Source organism: Chenopodium album, chromosome 1 (genome assembly GCF_948465745.1).
Source record: "Chenopodium album chromosome 1, dcCheAlbu1.1, whole genome shotgun sequence".
Classification (NCBI taxonomy): domain Eukaryota; kingdom Viridiplantae; phylum Streptophyta; class Magnoliopsida; order Caryophyllales; family Amaranthaceae; genus Chenopodium; species Chenopodium album.
In genome coordinates this window covers 81,808,526-81,832,782 of record NC_137834.1, presented here as the reverse complement: position 1 = coordinate 81,832,782, position 24,257 = coordinate 81,808,526, and the positions used below count along the sequence as shown (strand labels likewise).

The 24,257-nt window shown below is 35.2% G+C and overlaps 1 protein-coding gene across 1 annotated transcript; it reads right to left on the bottom strand.

The window, feature by feature from the left end:
* Positions 1–1,337: 1,337 nt before the first annotated feature.
* Positions 1,338–23,856, bottom strand: LOC145558514 (protein PHYLLO, chloroplastic-like). The gene is made up of 28 exons (XM_081619787.1): positions 23,649–23,856; positions 23,373–23,576; positions 22,475–22,689; positions 19,113–19,230; positions 18,835–18,951; positions 17,679–17,780; positions 17,530–17,589; positions 17,342–17,410; positions 15,612–15,716; positions 15,352–15,546; positions 15,059–15,157; positions 13,151–13,717; positions 12,326–12,550; positions 11,320–11,610; positions 10,139–10,206; positions 8,618–8,776; positions 8,122–8,247; positions 7,907–8,035; positions 7,713–7,824; positions 7,422–7,577; positions 7,067–7,312; positions 6,619–6,786; positions 4,663–4,806; positions 3,682–4,143; positions 3,150–3,452; positions 2,915–3,072; positions 2,692–2,799; positions 1,338–2,058 (listed from the first exon to the last, which is right to left on the bottom strand). The coding sequence occupies exons 1-28, from the start codon at positions 23,805–23,807 to the stop codon at positions 1,824–1,826; spliced, it is 5,100 nt and encodes a 1,699-aa protein (XP_081475913.1). The 5' UTR covers positions 23,808–23,856; the 3' UTR covers positions 1,338–1,823.
* Between the last annotated feature and the right edge of the window lie 401 nt (positions 23,857–24,257).

The following is a 24,257-nucleotide window of genomic DNA, read 5'->3' as shown; positions in this document are numbered from 1 at the left end:
TTTGATGACCCAGATCCGTGAAAAATGGATCTGGATCCACTGCTTAAGATTACCAATCTTAATTTGGAATCGAACCTGTCAATTGATTTAATTGAAGAAAGATTCTCAAAAACATTGTTTGGTATTCGACCTATTGATCCATACTAAGACTAGAATAGACCCGGTCTACAATAACTTATTGTAGACCCAACCTTCTAGTGTACCATACGAATGTGATTATATCATACGAAATGTGATTATATTATTACAAAAGTGATTATGTCATCTTGAAACTATTATGTAAATGTATCACTCAAAAAGTGAATGATTTTTAAATTTTATCATCCTAAAGATAATTATATTATCTCATTAAATGGTTTAATATGAGATCAAAATATGACTCACAAAAAGATAATTATATCATCTAAAAAAGTGATTATATCATCCAGAATGTGATTATATATATTATTTGAAAGTGTCAATTTTGGGTCTACAATAATTTATTGTAGACCGGGTCCAAGACCAATTGGAGTAATCCAACCCTAGGAAAGTTGGTATAATCAACTTTAATTTGGTAAAATCACTTTCTGTAAGGTACCATAATCATATTCTACCTAATTAAATTTCTAGGTGTACACCGGACGTATTAGATTTCTCGGTGTACACAGGACGTATTTTGAATTTTTACCGTATTTAATAAAAAATTGTTTTAATTATAGTTTTGTAATCAACATAATAAACTTGCATTTTTTTCCCCACTCTCTTTCCTTTCAAAACAATCACCATGAGAGGAGCCAACCTACTCTCTAGCTCCAAGTTCCAGCTTGCTCGACTGCCCTTCACCTATAGAGAATCCACTTCACAAGTTCAAGGAGGTTTCTTAGCGGTATACATAGTGTTTTTAACACTTTAATCTAATAACTTATTTATCAATGTGGACATGTATCGTTGCAAAGCCTATATACTACAACATACGAGGCTTTGCCTCAAATATGGTAGAGGCTTGGCTTTATCAATATTCACATCCTTGTCTTATTTCGGATGAAAATGCCTTTTACCCAGTTGATCCTGATTGTACACAACCAGTCATGCAAGTATAAAATTTGTAAAACATTTGTTATAATGATCCGACTCTAGACTCTTACTGGCTATACGAACATGGATGGATGATATTATTGCCAATTGAGGACACTAGAGCGTGGCGCAGCAGTGGATGACTAATTAACAACGGAACAATTACTGTAAATGATTTGTACTTCTATTCAGTTTTGCTGTTAATGTACTTGAGGATGACCCATATGAAATTAAAATTGTTGTTTGGTTATGTACCCGATTCGTATTCTTGTACAAGCTGCAACTGAACAAAATGTATTCTTCCATATTCTGTTTCATAGTCCATATCAGCCTTGTAATAATACAAGAATTCACTAACATTTAAACATTACCAATACAAATATACTAAAAGTACAGTATTTCAGAGTACATTTCTCAGTTGGCTAAAGTGAGAACAGCCAACAAGAACTGTAGTTTCCCTCCCTATTCGGGATTGTCGAGCTAAAAACATTATGGCATACCCAGAAAAGGTCTCTGCCCAAAGTAGATTAAATTCAGGATTGCTCATCACAGTTTACTGAGACAGCTATAATCAAACTGTAGTTGTGTACTACACGAGTTAATTCAGATAGCAATTCCAAAATTCAACCTGTCCTTTTATTTTATTAACATGTTATCTTCCCTCTTTTGAGAGATCGTTATGGAGCACCTTCACATGGATGGATTGGGATGCGGGCAAATAATTAGATGGCTAGAATGAGCTTACTTATAAGTTGATAATCCAGCAGATTTCAACGTTCCTTGCTAGCTTGTTTTGTCAAAAATTGTCTCAGCAGTCTAACAAGAGCTAGAGGATTTTCCAAGTGAACAGCATGTCCACAATCAGGAACTTCAACTGCTTCATAAATTGTTGTCTGACCCATTACACGGATGATATTCTGACTGATACTCTTGAATTTCTCATCTTTTTCTCCAACAACAAACATAAGAGGTATTTTGCAGTGTTTCAAGTCTTCCCAGAGTGGCCTGTTAACAAATGAAGGTAAATGTTCACGCAATGTAGCAACTCTGGCATCTACTTTGGCAGCCATAGTAGTATGTAGTTTACAAATGAAAACATAGATGCAAAAGACAGACTATTTAATTCATACAAGATAGGTGCTATATGCTTCTATTCAACAAAAAAGTCAAGTGCTTTTACAGACAAACACTAAAGCTTCTTATATGTATACCGTATACGTCATTGCGTATAAACTTAGCAAGTCCTTTGAAAGATCAAAGAACAGTTTTATTTATTTATTTATTTATTTATATTTATTTTTAAAATAAAGCGGAAAATGGATGAACTAAACTTGATATTCAACAGCAAAAGATCTAAGCAATTATACTTGCTGGCTTGTGGGTTTTTCTTGCAAGACAGTTTGATCATATGACAACAGTTAACTCCGAACCTTTAGGAGGTCATTATATTTTTCAATGAAACACGGTAAATCAAACAAACACGAATATAAAGGCTCTCAAGACATCTAATATTTAATAGGGTTTATAGTAGATAGTTTGCAAAACCATAAACAGCACAAAAAAGAAAGATGCGTATAGTGGCCACGAGAGGGGAGGAGGGGGAAGGAGAGGCAGGCTCATAGAAGAGTAAAAGCTTACATCTGCCTTCCAATACTCAAACCAGACAAAGCTTTTGCTAGACCATGAATATCATGATGCTCCAAGCGACTTGCTACAATCTTATCATAACTTGGGTGTTCCCTGAAACTGTAAAGCAAACTATGTAAGAAATCCTGGAGTTACTATTAGCAGCATCCTTTGTACAGTAGGATAACAAGAACAGATCCTAAGTTCGGAATCCATAAAGAGAGCAATAGATTACCTATTCCACAAATCACTGCTGTACCAATTTTCCAGAAAAGGAACCAAACCAAAGGAGATAATTGACTGTGCGCGAGAATCATCTTTTGCAGCACGAATCCTTCTCTCGACTTCATCTCTTAAACCCGGACTTCCAGAAATCATTACAGCTCCATCAATCTACAAAAATACTTGTTACGTGTCACCAAAAAAAATAAACATATCTATATGATTACAAAAAACATCTATGGTGATACCTGGCCACTAAATCTCAATGCCATGTACAATGCTATCCTGGCTCCCATAGAGTACCCAACAAGAGTGACTTTCCCTGTGCTAATTTTATTTATCAACTGGCTCAACACTGCAGCAACTACTTCAATTGATAAACTTTGCCCTTCAGTTGGATTGCCACTACCATCAAGTGATTGTAATTTTGAGCTTCCATGGCCAGGAAGATCAACAGACAGGCATTTTGCAGATCCTGAAAGAGCTGCCATAATTGGGGTCCAATCTTCACCAGTTCCCAGGAAACCATGAAGAAATAGAAGTGTATTTCCCTGCACACAATCTTAATTATGTCAGAGAGAATGGTTGTGCAATGAGTATGGATTTGAAAATTTGAAACAACGGTTAGATTTCCTGAGAGGAAAATGATCAGTAGCATAATTTGCGATTACTATGCACTAAATTTGAAGATCAGAAAATCAGAACAAAAGTACAACCAGATGCAAGAAAAAGCACCAAGTACATCTCTAGATATTAAGAGAACATAAAACCAGTACATACATCTCTCCTTTCTCCCATCTCTTGCACCTTGATCACATAAGAACAATCATCTACTTTCACGCCAAGCTGATAAGTAGATATGTTATCTTCAACAGACCTTCTTGAGATAGCATTGCAGTTAACTTGAAAATTGCGGAGGACTCGATCAGCATCGTAGATAGATGCTCCTACAAATCTACTCTTTGGCTGTCGGCAAATAACAAGTGGATCAAGCGTTAAATCTTCTTTCAGCCATTTGTATGTTCCAAGACCATGAGCTACACATATTGTCGGTTTCTTATCTACTGCTGGGGATATTTCTGAACTTCTCATCTCAAGATAATATGCAAACTGAACATAGGAAGACAATCCGAGACTAGTTTCAAAGGTTGCACTCACAACAGCCAATTTTCCCTTAATATGAGCCCACCGTGCAATTACTGCTGCATTTTCAAACCCACCAACAACACTTGGCTTAATCACCTAACAGAAGAAAAACAGCAATCTTAGCAGAGAATTGATAGTAAAGAAAAATCATATCAGTGTATTCAGTAACATCTCTTACATGCTAAAAGCAAAAACTCATTATTGTAAACTTTAGCGCTTCTTTATTTTCGGACAAGGAGAAAGAAAACAACTAAGCTACAAGTAGAATCATACAAGTAGAATAATGCCCAAAATGTACACACAGCAAAGGGAAAGGGAAAATTTCGGGGCCAAGATACAGCGACAAATCAAGAATCCTGTATCAATTATCAAGAACCACTGCCATTTAACCACAAACATGATATCGACAAAGATGTGAAAATTCATGTCCCTAGATCTAACAAAAAATGGTGTTCTATTGAGCTTAAAATTTGCCTATAAGAAGCTAGGTATTATAAAGATAAATATGCTGATAGCTTATTTGAACTAATTTAGTAGAGAGGAAACACCACTAAATCACAAGCAAGTTTGTAAAGTAATGCAAACAAGAAATTAGTACAATTTTCCTGAACGTACAAGAGCCACCACTCCTGGATGCATGAATCTGGCCAAAGAATCAGATAGATTTCCTTGAATATTGTCAATTGTTTCATCTAATGCAACAGGCAAGCCAGTATCTTCACAGAACCTCACAATATCTTCTTCACACTGTACAGGTTCCTGATAAACAATGAAGATATAATGTTAAACAACAATAAATTCCAACCCAGGGTAGATTTAACTTGACCTAAGTGTTTTAGTTCTATAACTACAATGTAGAAATCTATGTTAATATCATCCAACCAAAATCACAATCAAGTTAAGTGCAATAAAGTTCCTAGATCTTTCTTTCAAAAAAAAAAAAAAAAAGTTCCTTGATCTTCAATTTTAAAACATTAGACTTCCTCCGTTCCTAAAGGTTATACACACTTACTTTTCATGTGGTCAAAATAAAATTTGACCGTAGTGTATGATTGATATACAAGAAAAAAAAAATAGCATGTAGGATCTTGTTAGAGTCATGTGAATGTAATTATCAAAATTTGAACTTCTCGTAGTTTCTAGTTTCTACAGATAAATAATTGAAGACATTAATGGTCAAAGAAGCGTATTGGAATTTGGAAAAGTTAGACAAGCTGAACTTTCAGAAATGGAATGTTATATTGGGCTGGGCCAGCAAAGATATCAGTTGAGAAAGAATATAGGTTAATCAAGCAACAAATAAAACATGTCTCTTCCACCTTTCAGCATATAAAAAATACTTCCTCCGTTACATATTATGTGCAACATTTGTCATAAATGGATGTTTCACATTATGTGCAACAAAATCAAATTTTCTTTTTAGTATATTTTTTAAAATGAATTTACCAATATACCCTTACTTAAATTCAATTAACACATTAACTCAAATATTATAAACTTGTTACTAACTTAATTTAAGTTAATGATTGTCATGAAATTTACCCCAAACTAATTAAATCAACCCATTCAACTCAAATTTCTTCTTACTCTCCTTCTCCTCCAGGTGGTCAACCACCATCTTCACCACTCACTAGAAACCACCACCACCACCACCATTATTCTCTACTCTAGAGTACCCTCTTTCTTCATCTACCCACAAATTTCTCCTCTCTTTCATCTCTCCTAAGATCACGGCCGCCACTGTCTGACGACCACCACCACCACCACTTTCTTTGCTAGAAGTCGCCGCCGCCGCCGCCTCTCCTTGCTATCGACTCCCCTTTCTCTCTCTTTCTTATCTTTTTTATTTCATCATATCCACCAAAGCTCTTTGAGGTTTTTATGGGCAAATTTGACTATGTAAATTCTAGATCTAAAGTTTTTATATTCAAATTTAACCAAATAAAATCCTAATTGATGATGTGAAGCTACTAATTAATTTGTCATATTAATTTTTTTTCATATTCAAAGTTAATGAGTTGTTTTTTTGTTGGATATGGGAGGGGTATGGTTCACGGTGGTGGTTTTTTTTGTTGTAGATTGTTGGTTTTTTTGGTGGAGGTAGTTTGGGGGTTTACGAGGTTGCGGGTTTTGGGTTTGGTGGAGGCCATTGGTTGTTTTGTGTTGGTGGAGGTTGTTTACGAGGTTGCGCTTGGTCGGTTATTGGGTGGTTGTGCTTGGTCGGGTTTTGGGTGGTGGTGCTTGGTCGGTTTTGGGTGGTTGCGGGGATGTTGGTTGCTGCATATTCGGATCTGTGGTGGCAGCAGGGTGGGTGGGGTGGGTTTTGGTGGTAGTGTTGGTGTCCAATTATGAACTTAATTATTTGCTCTGTTTCCTTAATTAACCTCCCTTAAAAATTTCTTCTTGGGAAATGTGCAACTCATTTTGTTGCACATAATGTGTAACAGAGGAAGTATAAAAATTTAGGCTTTATGGAAGAGACACTAGAAAACACAGTGCTTAAAATAACCCATAAACAAGCATCAATTTTTTTTATAACAAGAAAAAGAAGTAGAAACCTATGAGGCATACCTCAATATATTGTAAGCCACAATCCTTGACAAGAGATCCAAATATGATAGCCTTTTCATAGGTCCATTTACGGTTAGCATCCACACGAAGTTCAATCTCAGCACCAATCTTTCTTCTTATTTCCTTAATAACTGCCCCATCTTCCCTCGGATCATCTCTGCAACCTACCTGTGAGAATACACAGCAGTCTTATAGCAGGATTTAGAAAATGCAGTTCAATCTGCAAGTCACAGCTTAGAGCCAACTAAGATAGGATAAAAGAAATTACGAGAAACAAAACACTTATTTTCTTTGATGTTTTAACTCCTTCAAAATTATCAAAAAACTCCTCCAAACAGTGTTTGCATCAAAACTGTCTCTCTTAAGTTTTAAGGCACCCAAATACCATCAAACTCAGTTAATTGTCACTCAAAAATTAGGAACAAAAATCTAAATTTCATTGCATTACCTTTACTTTAATAGCACGAAACCCTTCTTCAACAAGAGCAGATACAGTACTTGCAACTTCATATGGACTCCCTTCAGCATCAACAAGGGCACAGATATCAATGCTTGCTGGCTGCTGGTTTTTGACATTGATTTGAACTGGTTGAGGCCAGAGTACACCAAGCAAAGTGCACTTTTGTCTTGCAGCTATAGCATTCAAAGTTGCCATCTCTAGGCCACATCGAACACTTGGGAATAGAGATCCTGGCTGCAGAAAAAGATCACAAAGAAACAGTACAGTAAGGTATGAAGGGAAGGTTGACGGCACACAGGAATGGTGCCACTTATTCCGCAAAAATGCTTACTGGATATCTTACCGGAACTCCAGTTACTCTCCATATCCACACAGAAAAAGACTCTCTCAACAGGGGAAGCTGATAGCTAATAGTAGCTCCTTTTAGGGCATGGAGAAGGAAGCGCAGCTGTTCTTCCACATCTTGCAAATTTTCTTCATGAATTTCAAGGGGTGCAATCTGTTACTAAAATCTATTAGACTTATTTTATGGTTTACCCATGGCTTGCTTATTCTGAAGAACACAATTTTCAATTCTATCACTTGGAAAACAATGGACCACCATATATAAATCAAGTACAATCATATAGCTCACCTCACCAAACCCAGTACTTCCATCATCAAGAGTCAAAGCTAAAATGAAGCCTTGTCTAACATAATTTGACAGAGTTCTGTCAGCTGAAGTTGGTGGAGCAGCAAGGCTGACTCTGCAACCATAGATGAGATTTACATCAACTACTGAATATATACACGGTGTGAAAACCCTTACAATGATAAGTATAAACTCACCCATACAACGAGTACTCCAATTTGGCAACTTTAAATAAGAAATCATTTGCAGAAGATTCTGGAGGAGAAAGTTGTGATAGAGTCGTGAAAGCATGAGACAACGCTTGGGCAGCATAATTTTTCAAGAGACTATAAGAAAGAGGTGATTGTCAAATAACTTTTGCTTCAGTGAAAGGCAATCAGTTAAGCACAGAATGAGATGCCATGAAAATAACCTATGAAATGCTGCATTAGTGTTGATCGCGCCTGAAACTTCTATGACACAATCAGCATCAGCCTGTTGGGATGTTAATAAAGCTTCATGAAGTTCCAGTTTTGTCTCTGCCAGCAGATGCTTTACACTGCAATTCCACCAGTCTTGTGAATCATACAGTCAAAATATAAAATAAAACCTAAAAAGAGAGGAATAGTCAAATATGAAGCAAGCAATTGTAACTCTAAAACGAAAGTACAGGTTAGCATACATCCAATTAGTCACATTACTCTAATACACACAATTAACGATCAGGATATAATGAATTCCCAGCATTCAGTTTACTTTGAACAAGGCTTTCAATTAGACATCTATCGTTGAAATTTCCAATATTCAAGAGATGATAAAGATGTTAGAAACAAATGAGATTATTGACCTTCCACTATAGCATCATTGGGAAAAAAAAAATGGAAGTCCTAGATTGAAGGAAATTATAAAGGATATAGAACTACCATTACCCGTGTGCAGCACATAGCTCGTTGACTGAAATGCGATGATTATAATAGAAATACTTCCCCAATATTTCAGAGTCAATTTTTTCTGCAATTGGAAGGAAACTGAAGATCCCACCACCACGATTGTTGATAACAAGTATGGTCATAGGCTTCCGCCCCATCCTACAAGCACAAAGTTAACAAACAACAAATTGTTAAATTTTGGAATCCTTAAGCATGACAACATTGTCAGCAGCATGTCAGCATATATGCCAGATATAAATTACAATATTAGCACCAATAACAATACTAAATAATTCTACAACTTAAATCCCGTCACCGGCAAGATATAAACCAAGATGAAGAGAATACTAAAAGATGCGGAATAAGAAAGGTTAATGTAGTATAATATCACGACTTTTTGGTGGGGCTGGTATAGGACCTCAGCTTGCAGGACATACATTAGCAGACTGGATTAAAAATACAAGCCAAACAAAAAAGGGAAAATAAAATAATGCCCTGCATCACCTTTCTGGTCTCAACAACGCCCTATTAATTGTCAAGGCTATACCAAAGTTTATTAGGCCTTTAACAGACTAGTTTTGTGGAAATATCTTCCATATTGTTTGGACTTTGGGGTAGCTTACATTTCCCCTTTTTGGCAGAACAGGCTATGCTATTCCTCTGTCAGTTCAGTCAGATAAATCACTATTTTTTAGAGACAATGGGCATTTATAGAGGTGAAAAATGATACCTTTTCTAACTTGGCATACAGTGGGTTGATTTAACAGGAAGCTGACTGAGACGAGGAGTATAATCTTGCTAATCAGCAATATAGAATCATAGTTTTCATGTGCAGTTCCCGTACAGTAAGTACAGGCACTTCAACAAACGTAAGTTTTTGCATCCTTCAGACCTCCATATTCATGCAGTCTTACAAACTAAGAATAGTGAACGGCTCATGACTCATGAGCAATCTATTATGCAGAGCCCAACAATACATTTTATTTGACAAACAAGCATGAGTGTCTCATTATCATGCTGTTTTCCTTCTAAACAGGATATCCTACAAGATACAAGTTCGTGATAGTCATAGAACCAAATAATAACACTCATGTAGGTATGCCACAGATTTAGGTCACAAAAAATAGAATAATAGGAGAGCACTATGAGATTGCTTCTACATCTGGGCCATTTTGGAGCTTCAAGATCAGGGAATATTGTTCATAAGCTAAAATATTGAATGCTTAATACATAATCTCCAGCGTCTATAGCAGGCAGTATGTAAGATTTATGCTGTGCATTTTGAGAACGAATTCTTTAAGGCTATAATAAGTGAGATACCCATTCTGACTACCACCTATATGTATTTCCTGATTGGCAGACAGCTAGCTAGCACAGAGAATATGTTTTCCCAACTTTTCTTCCTGACATATTGTATCGCCTACCAGGCATTCTAACAATTCTAAGAATAAAACTGCATTGTCCATGCTAATGGCAGTATGGTACCATAGAGAAGAAATTTTAGTGTTTGAAAACTCATACCTTGAACTCAATATTGCCAAACCATTTGTATCATGAAGAAAAGAAACATCTCCAATTATACACAATGCCTGACAAGAAATTGATTGTCATCAATAACATACTCTATAATACCAAAAAAGTAATAACATAAAGAAGATTTTGCACCTTGAATTATCTTAAAGAAGAAATTTAGTGGCTACAAAAAATACAGATTTTGTGCATGCAAATCAATTAATTGGATACAATGACCATGCTTCCATGAACAACCACAGGATTAGATTTGCTGGTTCTCTATTAGCTTAGCTCTATAATAAACCAGCATATTATGGGTAGTCTAATATTATTCAGTCAGTACTCAATAGTCATCAAATATAGTATGAATAACAGAATAAGGGAGAGTAGGCATAGAGAAAAGCCATCCAAAATGTTTGAGTTTTTATTTTGTTAGTTTTAGAAGAGGGTCAAGTGAAAATCTCTCGAATACTTGACAATAATCTTTATTTTCTGAAATTTCAGCTTTAAAACAAAATCACCAATTTCATCTCTATAGAATAACCCGTATTATGCTGGTTCATACAAAATCACCATTTTCATCTCTTTAGAATAACCCGTATTATGCTGGTCCATTACAACTTTACAAGTACTGCAATGTCAGCAGAATAAAGTCATAAAACTATATGAATTCACAAGTACACTTCTGGTTTAAAAGAACAAGTGATCAAAAGTAGAGAAAAATGCACCTAGCTACAAAAAACTGTCAAAATATAATAGGTGGGCGTTTTCAACCTAATCATGAAATGTTATGTGTACTTGTCAATATGTTTTTTCAAAGTCCTACTCCTTCCGTTCTTTTTTATCTTTCCATTTATTATTCATATAAAACGAAGTAGTAAGTGGAAATTAGGTCCCCGTTTTAACTTTTTAGGTAGGAAAGAGAAAGTTGTTTTGAAACATTGGTATTATTATTCAGTTTTATGTGGACAATGTGAAGGGGTAACGAGTGATAAAGATGAAAAATTTTCTTTACCATATAAGGAATAAAGAAACAGTAGGAAGATAAAAGAACATATCAAAGCGGAAATTAGGAAGAAAAAAAAATGAAGTAGTACATACTTCAAAAAAGCTAATCATACACGAGTCTCATGTAGTAATAAAAAATAAACACTAATACATAGAAATTAGGTATAACAAAGATGTATTACCCTTTTCTTGCATCCCACAGCAAAACCAGCAGCTGTACTTAGCAAACCGTCAATACCACTAGCTCCTCTATTGCCCGCTATGTGTATCCCTTGACATAGTAATGCTGACTGAGATGTTTGATTAGTGCAACTTACAAGTCCTCGAGAATACATGTCTGCATCACGTATAGCCATGCTATTTCCAATGAATAAAACAGTATCAGAGCCAACTACTTCTGAAATTATATGTGCAACATGAGGTTCAGTCAGTGAGTACTCAGAGCAAATTAGAAATGATAACTCCCATGCCACCTGAAAGAGAGCATCCAATCAGAGCATAAGAAAATACATGGTCAAGGATAAGAAATTTAAGAAAATGTCTATCCTAGTCAGCACAGAATATAAGAAAGACACCAGGGTACATGCTTCATGCTTGTGAAGAAAAATACTTCGTATATCACAATTAGTGTTTCATTTTTTATTAAAAAGTACATCACAATTAGTTTGGTAGAAATGAAGATAATCTTGTTAACTTGTACAGTTGTACCCCAATGACAATAGAACACTATTCAAAGGACTGTTAAAGTAAGAGTCCATTTAAAAGATGTTAGGGGGGGGGGGGAAAGGGGTTATTTCACCATTTACATGTCTTTAGGCTGGTTGGTAATGCCTTTGTAAATGTTATCAGTAGTACTAAGTTATGTATTTGTCTTTACTTTGCTAATTCTCGTGTAATAAGAGACATCCATTCCTCCATCTGTGTCTGCTAGCATCCATAGCAGAAATAAGCCCTTTGAGAGTTCACAGATCAACACATCAACATGCCTATCCAGTCAAACAAACATATCTTTTGTATAACAAACTCACTGTCTTCCAACAAGATATTGCATATTGTCAAATAGTCATCTTAGTATACTCCTAAAAGCAGCACTCTTTGCCTTGCTAAATGCCAAACTCAATTTCAAGATTTCAAGTAGAGAGCAGAAAAGCAGTTTTGTGAATGCGAATTTTAAAGACATTAAATTACCACCGAATTTGCAACTTGCAGAAAACTACTCCATTTGCTGCTTGTACATGGAAAAGTGTCTTTCAGCAGACCCCCAGTGAATTGAGAGATTGTGCTCTGAATCCGATGCGTCACTATGTGTGATGGATCATGTCGACAAGGGTGCTTGTCAACCATTATATATGAACACGGAGAGCAATGTTCCAGAAATTGAGAAATCCTTTTACTTGTTATCTTGCTCCCAACCTGCAAACAAAGAAATTTACCGTAATTAAAATGTAATGGTCAGCAAGAATCATGACTGCATGAGTCATGTGAATAGTGTAGTAATGTAATAATGTTACACCATACTAAAGGCTGCAACCAGCTTTAGTCATTTAAAGTGAAAGGTCTGTTGCAATACTCTGAAAGCTACATACAAATGCAGTCTACAATGGCACTCCAAAATATATAACTTTTTTTTTTTTTTTTTTTGGATCAATTATATTACTTCATAATGATTGAAATAATCATAAGAAATAACAGGTCAGCTCCAGCATCCCATTATTTTTAATGATGACTAAATATCAGCAATAAAAAGTTTCTACCTCTATTCTACACAATTTACTTCATAGATTACCTAATGTCTCAGCCTTCATTTTTATTGGGGGAGTGGGGGGGTGGATTCTCCAACATGCAATTTAGAGGGAGTTTAAATGCTGGAGAGGGTCTACAGAATTGCTGCTGGGGAGAAAGGAAAGAGAGAAAAGAGGCAATTATATAAGAGGCACAGATAGGTGCAGCTCTCCACTATATAAAACAACCCTCAAAGACAGAGGACATCATATAAGCAAACAGAAGCATTACCTGAATAATTACATCTAATTCTGCCCATTGCCTGACTGCATCACAGAGCAGCACGTGATCAAAGTGGTCAATGAAAATAAAATTCTTCTCATATTCACGGTAAGAAGTCAATAGCTTTCGTAATCGTAAGCCTGACAAGATGTCCACCACAACAGGCCATGAAAGATGTTGAGCTAATGCAAGAGCTGCCCAAATTTCATCTTCTTGGTGTATAGCACCAACGACTAATAGCCCATGCTTACTATTCTTAATCATCCTTTCAATCTCAGATGTTAGGCCATATGAGGCAGCATGTGCATAAGACGATTGCACTTTGATATATTTAGTAAAAGGTTGAGTGCTTGAGATCCAAAAATCCAGCTTGTCTAAACAGCTTCTACTCCAAATTTGGGGACTGTTATCCAATGGTTCCCTAAAAGAGCAGTTGATTTGAACAGGACCACATGGTGAACAAGTAGCCCAATTGACAGCAGAATCAACAGTTGTGAGAACCATTCTTGCTTTGATATGATCAGTTGGTGCCGTAAGATTGAAGAAGAATCTCACATAAGAGCCAAAATGGTTCACCTATAACATACGCAAAGATGTGTTGGATAATTCTTAAATGTTAAAGAACTGGAAGCTGGGAGCAGCCAATCATGTCATTGGACGTGGTGTAATGACAAAGAACAACTCACCTGATATACATAAGCCAAATTGCATCCGACTTAATTCACATAAAACGAAGGCACATAGCGTAACATACATCGAAAACGAATTTCAAATTAATCATGTACATGACTCAGCGACTGGGGGTATGTAGACATAGTATACCTCAACAATGAACTTGATATAATGTAAATGGGTGACAAGTGTGCTAATGCATGGTATGAAATGTAGCACAAATGTCAAGTTCAAGTGTCAACTTTCAGTCCTTACTCCTTGCTCTTGTGATTACACACCAACACATCATTTTCAACTCACTCCCGAAAAAAATAACTTACCTACCCTGAACCTGACATACAAAAAAATAGTTAATTACCCACCCACTGTCTTTCACGTTCTATATTTCCCCATATCTGTTACAAACTGAAAAGCACCGAAAAACCCAAAGGACTAGTCATTGACATGATTCACAGCATATGTAGCTTTGCATTGCACCAATTGTGCATTTGTAAATAATGTTTATATATGTCAAGATTCATGCCCTTGATACACATTTGTGGTGGTTTAATGGGAATAATGAGGTCTAAAACTCTAAAAATTAATATACCCTCTACAAAAAGGACAGCAGTCATTATGAGGTGAGATTTCCACCAAAGGGAAGTAAAAGAAACAACTTGTGTCTTCTGTCACCTTGCTTTAACAACTATCAGACTATTGGCTGCCTAGGGGATTGACCTTACCATAATGGAGGAAAAAGAAAAGATGAGGAACATCAGCTTCGGACAAACCACTCAACCACTCCGGACAAACCACTCAACCATAAGGCAAGTTAGAACACAAAGAAAATCAATAACTCAAAAGAGCTAATTGGACCCTCTATCATAAATCACATCATCTTCTTTATCATTACAAGTTGAAAAAAATCAACAACAATTCTGACTGAAATCAAATGCTACCAAGCATAAGTCACATGCATCTTTAGTTGGGTGCCAAAATTTTGATCAAATGTTTCTGTTAAAAGTATCAGAAACCAAAACAATAATCTATAAAAATATAACAAACACTGGTGAAGTTTGAACAAACATTCATATTCCACAGGCCGACACATCTCAAAATTGATAATGTTAATCCATATAAGACTAAATCAAAGGACACATAAGAGTATTAGACATCTTTGAGCTACCATATGAAAACTTATATCAACAATATAAAACAGTTAATGCCATTTTCATGTCATTTTGCCTCATATTACTAGTTGCAGACCTGATCTATTGCTTGATTTGCTCCAGCAGCATGCAATTCTGTAGGGCGATCAGCGGTGAGCAATACTAAAGGTACAAAATCTTGACTAGCCTCCACAACCTAAAAAGACAACACCATTTGCCAATTAGAGCTTTGGAAAGGTTCAAGCCCAGCTTAATTTCCACTATGCATCCCTCATGCCCCCATAAAACTAATTGTCAAACATACTATAGGAACAAAGTTCAGTACAATACAGTGACTTACTGTACATACAAAGATTCTCAAAACAAGAGACACGATTCTGAATTACTTACAGCGGGGTACAGATTTGAAACTGCAGTCCCAGAAGTTGTAATAACAACAGCAGGTATCTGAGATCCTCTGGCATACCCGACGGCATGAAATGCAAGTGATCGCTCATCATAGCATGCAATACAAGTTATACGTGGATGAGCTGATGCTGCAATTGCAAGAGGAGATGACCTTGATCCTGGAGCTATACAAAAATACTAAAATAATACTAAATCAGGCAAGTGCACACCCATGCAGAAACTTTTAGATGGATATCACGCACCGTTAAGCCAAGTCGAGAACATTCCTCAACAATAAGCGATGCCCAGACAGAATTGATGTTGGCACACTCTTGCAGGATAGAACTTGTTACACTGGTATCATCCAACTGATTATTAAAAAGGCATAAAAGACTATTAAAGACTTTTAATATTCCAGTAAATTATTGCTTCAGCTAACAAAGAAAAATCTGCAACTGAGATAACTACTCTGTAGTCGAAAACAAGCATCAATTTAAAGTTATAAATTTGATTTATATTAAGAGTGGAACATTTGTAACCCAAAGATGTGACTACTTTCCTAAGCATATTTTCACGTAACCTTTAAACGGCATATTTCCTAGAATCAAATAATGAATTTAATGAGGGTACTAAGGTAGTTGGTTCACTGTGCTCACTTTCTTATTGTGTTCAAAAGGCTAAAATGCTTGATTAAGGTAATGACCTAACAGGCAAACAGGCAAAAAGACTATCTCACAAAGGAACCCAAGGGTTTCATCTCTCTTTTTAAGGTCCACAAGACAAAAACATAAGAAGTATTAGACAGCAATGTTAGGAATAGTTCATCTAAGTAGCTGACAAATAGATGCTTTTCAAATTAAGGGCCTGGCAGAGATATAGTCTATCCTGTAATAACAAAGGTAACCCTCAACAGGGGAGCTTCATGAAAATTGAAAACAACTGGATTGATGATATACAGGGTATGATAACCAGAGGAAACCAAAGGATGACACTGATAATAGGTAGGAAAATATGTTATGAAGTCAGAATAATTTAACACATGCAGCTTCCAGTCAAGTCATCAAAAACATGAATGCAACCACGTTAATAAAGAAAATGTTATGAATGGGAACAATTAACACTTTCAGCTTACTGTTAGGTCATCTAAAATGTGAATGCAATGATGTTAGAACTGATTTACTTCAAAAATGAACAGTTGTCAAGATACACGGCTTCAAACTAGATGATGTTTGAATGATGGAACAATCACTCACAAATCTTAGAAATTCAATTCATTATGACTTATGGTAGAATTTGCAAAATCTATAACTCAAGCAGAGAAAAGGATTCTTAAAAATCTAAAAAGGATAAGGAGACTTTAAAGCATGGGATCTTTCCTTTTCATTGGATTTTTCTTTCTTCTACAAAGGTCTTTTTATTTATATTTTGTTCCAACAAAATAAATCAGTTCATTATGCATCAAATCCTTGCAAACAACAACAATATTAGAATCTTAATCCCAATTATGGGCTTGGATACATGAACCAAGAATTTATACCATCTTTTGTCTGTTAGCTTGTTCTGACTGTTTATGTAAATATAAAAAGGGGTAGTGAGGGATGGACTGAGAGTAGTTTGTGGATTGTGACAGTATTGTTGAGAGGCGTGGCCTAAAGTCACTATCTAGAGATTAGTGGCCTCAAGCCACCCCCTGTAAACAGAGTTCTTGCATTTAAATGAAACGGTCACTTCACTTCCCTCAATGATTCCATCTTTTTCAATTGTTTGCTTAATATTCTGCTGTAGCATTAGTAGTTTGTTACAGAAAATTTAACCATATCTATTAGTATTATATGGCCTTCACAGCATTCTTGGGATATAGCGTTAACCATATCAAGTTTTCTTGCTACGTAACTGTTTCAGCAGTATAGATTCACTTCATAGCAGTATAGCACATTGAATGAAAACTTTACCAAGACGCATTGCATCAGTAGCTAAAATAAGGGTAATATACCATATTGTTTGAAACTGCTGTCTTCTGGGAAAGCCTGATGCAGAACTGACATGCAGATGCAATATTTTTCTGCATTATATTTGAATCACATTAATCAGATTTTAAATTAAAATCAAAAGAACAACAAAACCTTGCTTAGACTAAAACATGCAGTGTCATGATTAACATTACCAGGAAGAAGGGGATACCATTTCCACAATACTAGCAGCATTACTGTAACTTCCCAACAATGGGGCTTCCATGTAAACCTTAAAAAATAGGGGAAAAGAATGTCAGAATACTATAACAGTCTAGCATTTCAACTTACCCCAGTTGTGCACTTGTTTTGATATCATACCATTTTCATCTTTCTATCCTCTACCATATTAAAGATGTTGCCAGTCGACTTCATCATGTTTGCACAGCAGTTCTCCAGCATAGCTGGAAAATGATTGATTGCCTAAAATTGGCAAGAGAAGAAAAAAAATGTATTAAATAATAGAGACAACAGTGGATATGGTGAACAATAAAACATGAACATGTATTAACAAAATAAGAATACTTCGACATTCAAGTAAAAGGCAAAATACTACAACACTCTTTGGCACAAGATTATTAAAGAGATGATGATAAGATCAGGGTGGATCATTCCATGAATATTACAAACCAGTTCAATAACAGGCCACAAGAAATTGAGCACTAAAGACTTTAGTGTGAAAAGAAATATGCATGACAAGCCTCAATATTTCTCAAACTTGTTACTAATAAGTATCATCATCAAGGTTGAATTTCAACACTTAGTCTCAATATTTCACACAAAGAACACTTAGTCTCAACTTCACACATGGAACACAGAACCCATCAACTGTACTCATCCTATTTAGATTAGTTATAACTAATACCATGAGTCCATGACAGGTTTCTTTCAAACATTTAAAACTTGAAAATTCACACTATGACATTCAACCAAGGAACACAGCACACCACCAATGCAAGCATTTACTAATTCTACTGATGACACATTGCTATAGGCTTACCTATTTATAGCAGTTTGGTACCCCAAAGAGAGTTTTTAATGCAGCATTTGGTAAATATAGATTACACAAATGGATATATAGTTTATGGCCTCAAAATAACTAATAATAATTAAAGAATCATGGAAAAATCAACACCATGCGCATTTACACAAAAATTAAATGATGGATAAACTATAAGGATTATGATTTGACAACAATACCCAAGCAATACATTCTTACACATGACATGCAATGTGAAAATCATCAATAAGAATAAAAATAATCGGCAGATTAATGTTCATAAGAAAAATCGCCAATGCTTGAAGAAGGAACTCCAAATAAGTAAAACATAGCTATTTAATGTTGAAGTAGATGAACAAATATACTGACAGTAATTTAATCCAAAACACCTTGGATTATTGGAAATTCCTGGATAATAATAATGAAAAGGCAAACGCAAAATCTGTGTAACTACGGAGAAAATAAAAAAGGAGGTACCTGTAAGAGAGAATTCTCATAAGAATGAAGGGCTTGCTTGAAATTACACCAGAAAGAGTCACTCCATACAAGTGTCCCAGCTAATATGCAGAACCCTTCACATTCATTTAGTTCTATCTAGCAAATAAAACATTTCCAAATTAATAGCAGTCCGAATGCCACAACATGTAAACCAGGCTATCAATAGACAACATCATACTTATAATTTCTAATTGATTACATTGGGCATTCTATGAGAATCAGTAATGATATATGATGCAAAAAGAATGCAGCGTCACCTGAGGAATTATAAAGTACAATGAACCAGTCTCATGCTTCATAAAAGAAGATTTGATGTCGTAATTGCTATCAATGAAGCCATACACTGTGATATTGAGTGAATCAACCAACAAATATCTGCAAAAGATATAAAGTTATTTTCTTCAGTGAACTCTCAGCTATTTAAAAAGGGTAAAACCCTTTCCTAGTACTAAGAAATGGACTCTTAAATAAGTTCTCCTAGAACTTTTAACACTTGGACTCTTTCTTTGTAAGATATATATCTAGATTCTAGAATATATTAGCTACGTTTAATAAATGGCTTTCACTGGCTTTTTGGTTGCCTTTTGCTTTTTTCATGTGGTTAAACACCATGCTTCCAAAAATTATTAAAAAAAAAAAAAAAAAACTTCGTATATAATAATCATTATTAAAAAAAAGGTTTGGTTGTAAAAAACTAGTTTTTAAGCCAAAATGAAAAGACTTTTCCCACTAGCTTTTGCCTTTTATCGCGATAAATGACTTTTTACTTCTTCTTTTAAATAAGTAATACTCCCTCCACCTCAATATAGTTTGAACATTTTACCATTCCCAATATAGTTTGGACATTTTACCTTTCCTAGTGCCCCATAATAATTCAAACACTTCCTTGGGATAGACCCCACTATTATTTTGAGACTCATCTCTTAACACTACCAAAATGTTAAGGCCTCATTCTATCTCACATTCAATAAAAAAAGATACCTATATCCTATCGTATCTACTTGTTCAAAAAGTGAAAAAACATTATACTCAACTATCTCATAGCACACTCACTTTACTACTTCCTTCGTTTTTAATGCTTGCAACACATACTTTTCACGGTAAATAAGAAAAGTTGGTCTTACATGATTTAACACACTTAAACTGTGGTTGAGAGATTGTTAGGAGTATAATTAAGTGGGCCACAAGATTTAAATAAGTATAATAGTACAACCTTTACTATATACTCCGTATATAAATAAATAAATAAATAAATAATCCATTCATATTGTGTTGCAAGTATTATAAAATTTCCATTTTAGGGAAGTGTTGCAAATACTAAAAAATGGATAAAGTATAAGATTAAAATTTATAAATTAATAACACCACAACAACTTAACGCTGCAGGCAAGTGATTGAACTATTCTAAGATGCATGGAGTAATTAAGAACTAATAATCAATAAGAATGATTATTTATTGATAAAATAAATACAAAGTTAAGCTATTAATATTTCATTATTCATACTTTGTACTTTATAATTCACCGATCCATCAATTATTCCTTTCTAGAATCTACTTGGAAAAGATTATGGAAGAACATGTCCCTTTTTAATAAAAAATGGTCCTGTGCAAGAGCTATTTTGGAAGCAAAAGTCCCAAACTTCAACCCCATATGCGGCACACGTAATCATTCGGAAAAAAATCCTCTTCATTTTTCAGCTATTTTTACGTCCTCATTGTTATAAAAAAAAATGTTAATTCCCACAACCATTCATTCTACAAACTAATTGGGATGAGTGAATTTCTTATAATATACAAAAAATAAACACTGTAAAATTGAGGACTAGGGCTCCTTCACAAAAAAGGATTTTTCAATTTAAAAGCTGATGGTTTTTAATTGATAGTTAACAATGATGGAGGCCGAGACATAATCAAGGGTAAAAAAAGGTCTATGGCAGATTGGTTTTTCTACTACTATACAAGTGCCAAATGACTAGTGTTGCTATATGGTACAGCATATTGGGCTTCTAAGAAGGAACACATTAAAAATATGGAAGTTACTGAAATACACATGTTAAGATGGATGTGCGGAAACACTCAAAGAGATAGAATTAGAAATGAAGTTATACGTAAGAAAGTAGGTATCACAGGCATTGTAGACAAACTAAGGGAAAATCGCCTGCCAAGATTCGTGCATGTAAGAAGGAGACCCCAGGGTACATCGGTACGAAGAGTGGAAGAGTGGGATCATGGAAAGGTTAAACGAGATAAAGGGAGACCGAAAATGACTTGGGTTGAAAGGAGTTAGGAATAATATGAAGCGTATGGATTTGCATGAGAATGAAGTATTTGATTGTAAGAGATGGAAGAGGAAGATCTTTGTGCATGACTATACGGAGTAATCACTTTGGTTCATTTGGCTGAGCCCGCTTATGGGAATAAGCCTTTAATTGATAGATTGATCCAACATTTACGGTCCTGCTTCTTCATAGTTGCTAACTATCTATGAAGGAGTACTTATTGCTCGGAAAAGGAAAATTATGCATCTAGAGCTTGAAACTTATGCTAGACAAACTAAATAATTTCTGTATTTGAAGTGTAATATAATGTATATCTCATTCCTTCAAAACTTAAAAAAGTCCAAGCACACTCAATTCAAAATCCCAATGTATTCTTTAATGTTCAACTATTCTATACATGGACCTAATTTGCAGAGTACTAAAAAAAGCCAGTAAATAAAATAAAATAAAATCTAAGCCAAATTACATCCTCTAATTCACATATTAGGTAACAACAAATTAAACTGCAGAATGCATAAAGTTGTTCTCCATACATGAAACAAGTGAATCTCTTCATATGCCAAACATGTTCCTCCTTAGAATCTCTGTACAAAAAAAAAAGAACAAGAAATGGCTCGCTACATTAAATCCCCGCCCCCCCCCCCCCCCCCAACCCAAAAAAAAAAAAAAAAAAAAAAAAAAAAAACAGTGATGTCTAATGTTACATGTACTCCTACTGTCTGCCACAAAATAATTACAGTATCACAGAAACAGCTTCATCAACTTCAAAGATTAAACTGGTTAGTAGCTACCAGTTGTCACTATGTAGTAGAAAGGCTATAAGGGACGCATGAAAATGGCTGCCTAACAGAGAGGATTGTTAAAATAGTAGACTTAGCTGTAGAAATAAAAGACAATCATGGACATGTAGCATCAAGGTAATCTTATACGAGATCATCATTAATCTCGTCCTTCAATTTACACAAATCACCACATTAATACTGTAATACCAGTACTATCCACACTAACTGGCAATTAATTTTTATTCTCCAATAGCTTATTCCTATTACTAATTTACTATGTTCTTTGGGAAGCCATTTAGTTCATCAATGATTTCACCGACAATACCTTTGTCCCATATATTCCATGACACCAAAGGCATGGAGCCAGTTCTCTTCAAGTAATGAAAATTGTGCTCAGAGCCAATTTTTACTAGGGCTGTTTGCTGAAACTTCTCAATGCTATCAACTAGGACAGAAGAACAGTACATAGCATAAACTTAAACCAATTGTTCATAAATTGTTAGCTAAATACTGAAAGATTTCAAGAAACATAAATCAAAAAGATATTTGAAGTTTACCTTCTAAACGAGTTCCACTCATCAGATCTAGAAGGTGACTGTCTAAAGGAAACCGCAGCTCCAATTCCAAAAACCCCACGAGTCTTGCTAAAGAAAGCTGACTTGCAAGTTGGATTCTTTGATTGCTTGGACAGGTAAAACTGAGGAAACACTCCCGATGCCTCAGGCTGACAACAGAACCAGTCCAAAGCATTCGCACTTGGGGGCACAGCTACCTGTAACTCAGTTTATAAATTCAATAACCAAAGAAACCAAGAAAACAATGTGGCTTTCAAAATTTCCAACTAGAACCCAAATGAATCATTTTTAGCTAAACAGCAGATTTACGAGGCACTCCATTTCAAACCATATAATCTCTTCACACCCAAACAAAAGGCTCCCAAATATAACTCATTAACTGTTCCAAATGTTGAATCTTTATCCAAACGAACTCTATAAACCACATTTTACATTAAATATTCTTATAATAGATATAAAACAACAAACTTGATAACATGATATGGTAACCTCCTTTTAAGTTTAACTCCCTTTACTCGATCAACTCACAGATATTAGGTACGTCTTACCATCCTTCCAAGCAATCCAATTCCTAGTGCAAACAACCAAATTAACTCCCCCATTTCAAGATAACTGGCAACACTCAATTTAGCGCCATTTTATTACTTTCTCCGATTTTTATTTCCTATTGGTGTCATCAACAATATAATTACTCACATTCCCAAATTTGTTGCCGCGTATACCTCTTGGACAAACCTTCTCATTAATCATAAATTGTGGCGAAAGCATATGTGACAACTAGATTGGGACGTACAACAACGGAATGCTTTACTGATGCCATCAACATTCAACGGAGTAAATTCCATGATATTAAAAGAATAGTACAAAACACTAAAAATACCTGAAATCTAATCAAACCACTAGCCGAATTTGGAGGATTAAGCTTAAATTCCTGAAGCGCATCCTTCAATGCCACAACTCCATGCTCCAATGTCAAAGCAGGTGGAAGAATTCTAGTAAGAGACGCTTCAATTACCAAATCATCACCACAAAATTCATCTTCCGACGCATTAACTGAGTTATTCAAACTAATTGCTCGATTCATCTGAAAAATCAAAAGAAAGACAAAATTAGGGAAGAAAAAAAGAGAAAAATCAGAGTAAAAAAAGAGGAATACCTTGAGAAAGGGGTTTTGATGGAGGAGAAGAGAGCGGAAGAGGTGGAAATTGGAGGAAATTGAAGGGAGTTTAGGAGAGAAATTAGGTTTAGGGTTTGGGAAATTGAAAATTGGGGAAGATGAAGAGAGAGAATTTGGGAGAATTATGCGAGTGTTCATGGTTGTGGGAAGAGGGAAGTGAGAGTAGAAGAAGATGAAAAAGGATTTGTTGTGGATAAGAGTTAGTACGGAGGTAATACAGTTGCTGGTTGAACGGTATTCTCATTAAATTCCCGCCTTTTAGATTACGGGGTAGTTACTCATTTTACTCCATAAAACACAAATTAGTGTTAGGCTCGGGCAATGCCCCAAGTTACTGCATTATTTTCATGATAAAAATCTTTATTAATATTTCAAGTAATATGGTAATAGATTAGTGGTTTACACGTTGGAGTTTAAACTTGAATTCATGGGTTCAAATCTTATAAGAACCATATCAAATTAAATGAGAAGAGTGTCACGTGGCACATAAACTTCATAAGGAACAGATAGTATAGATTCTTATACATGGCCAACCATCTAGGATTATTTCGTTAGTGATATACGAATACATCGTCGGTATTACAAAGG

Coding starts and splice junctions, on each gene's coding strand:
- LOC145558514 (XM_081619787.1), bottom strand. CDS start 23,807: ATGAACACTCGCATAATTCTCCCAAATTCTCTCTCTTCATCTTCCCCA. Junction 8,036..8,121: donor ACTAATGCAGCATTTCATAG/GTTATTTTCATG, acceptor TCTTTCTTATAG/TCTCTTGAAAAATTATGCTG. Junction 2,800..2,914: donor AGCAGTGATTTGTGGAATAG/GTAATCTATTGC, acceptor TTTGCTTTACAG/TTTCAGGGAACACCCAAGTT.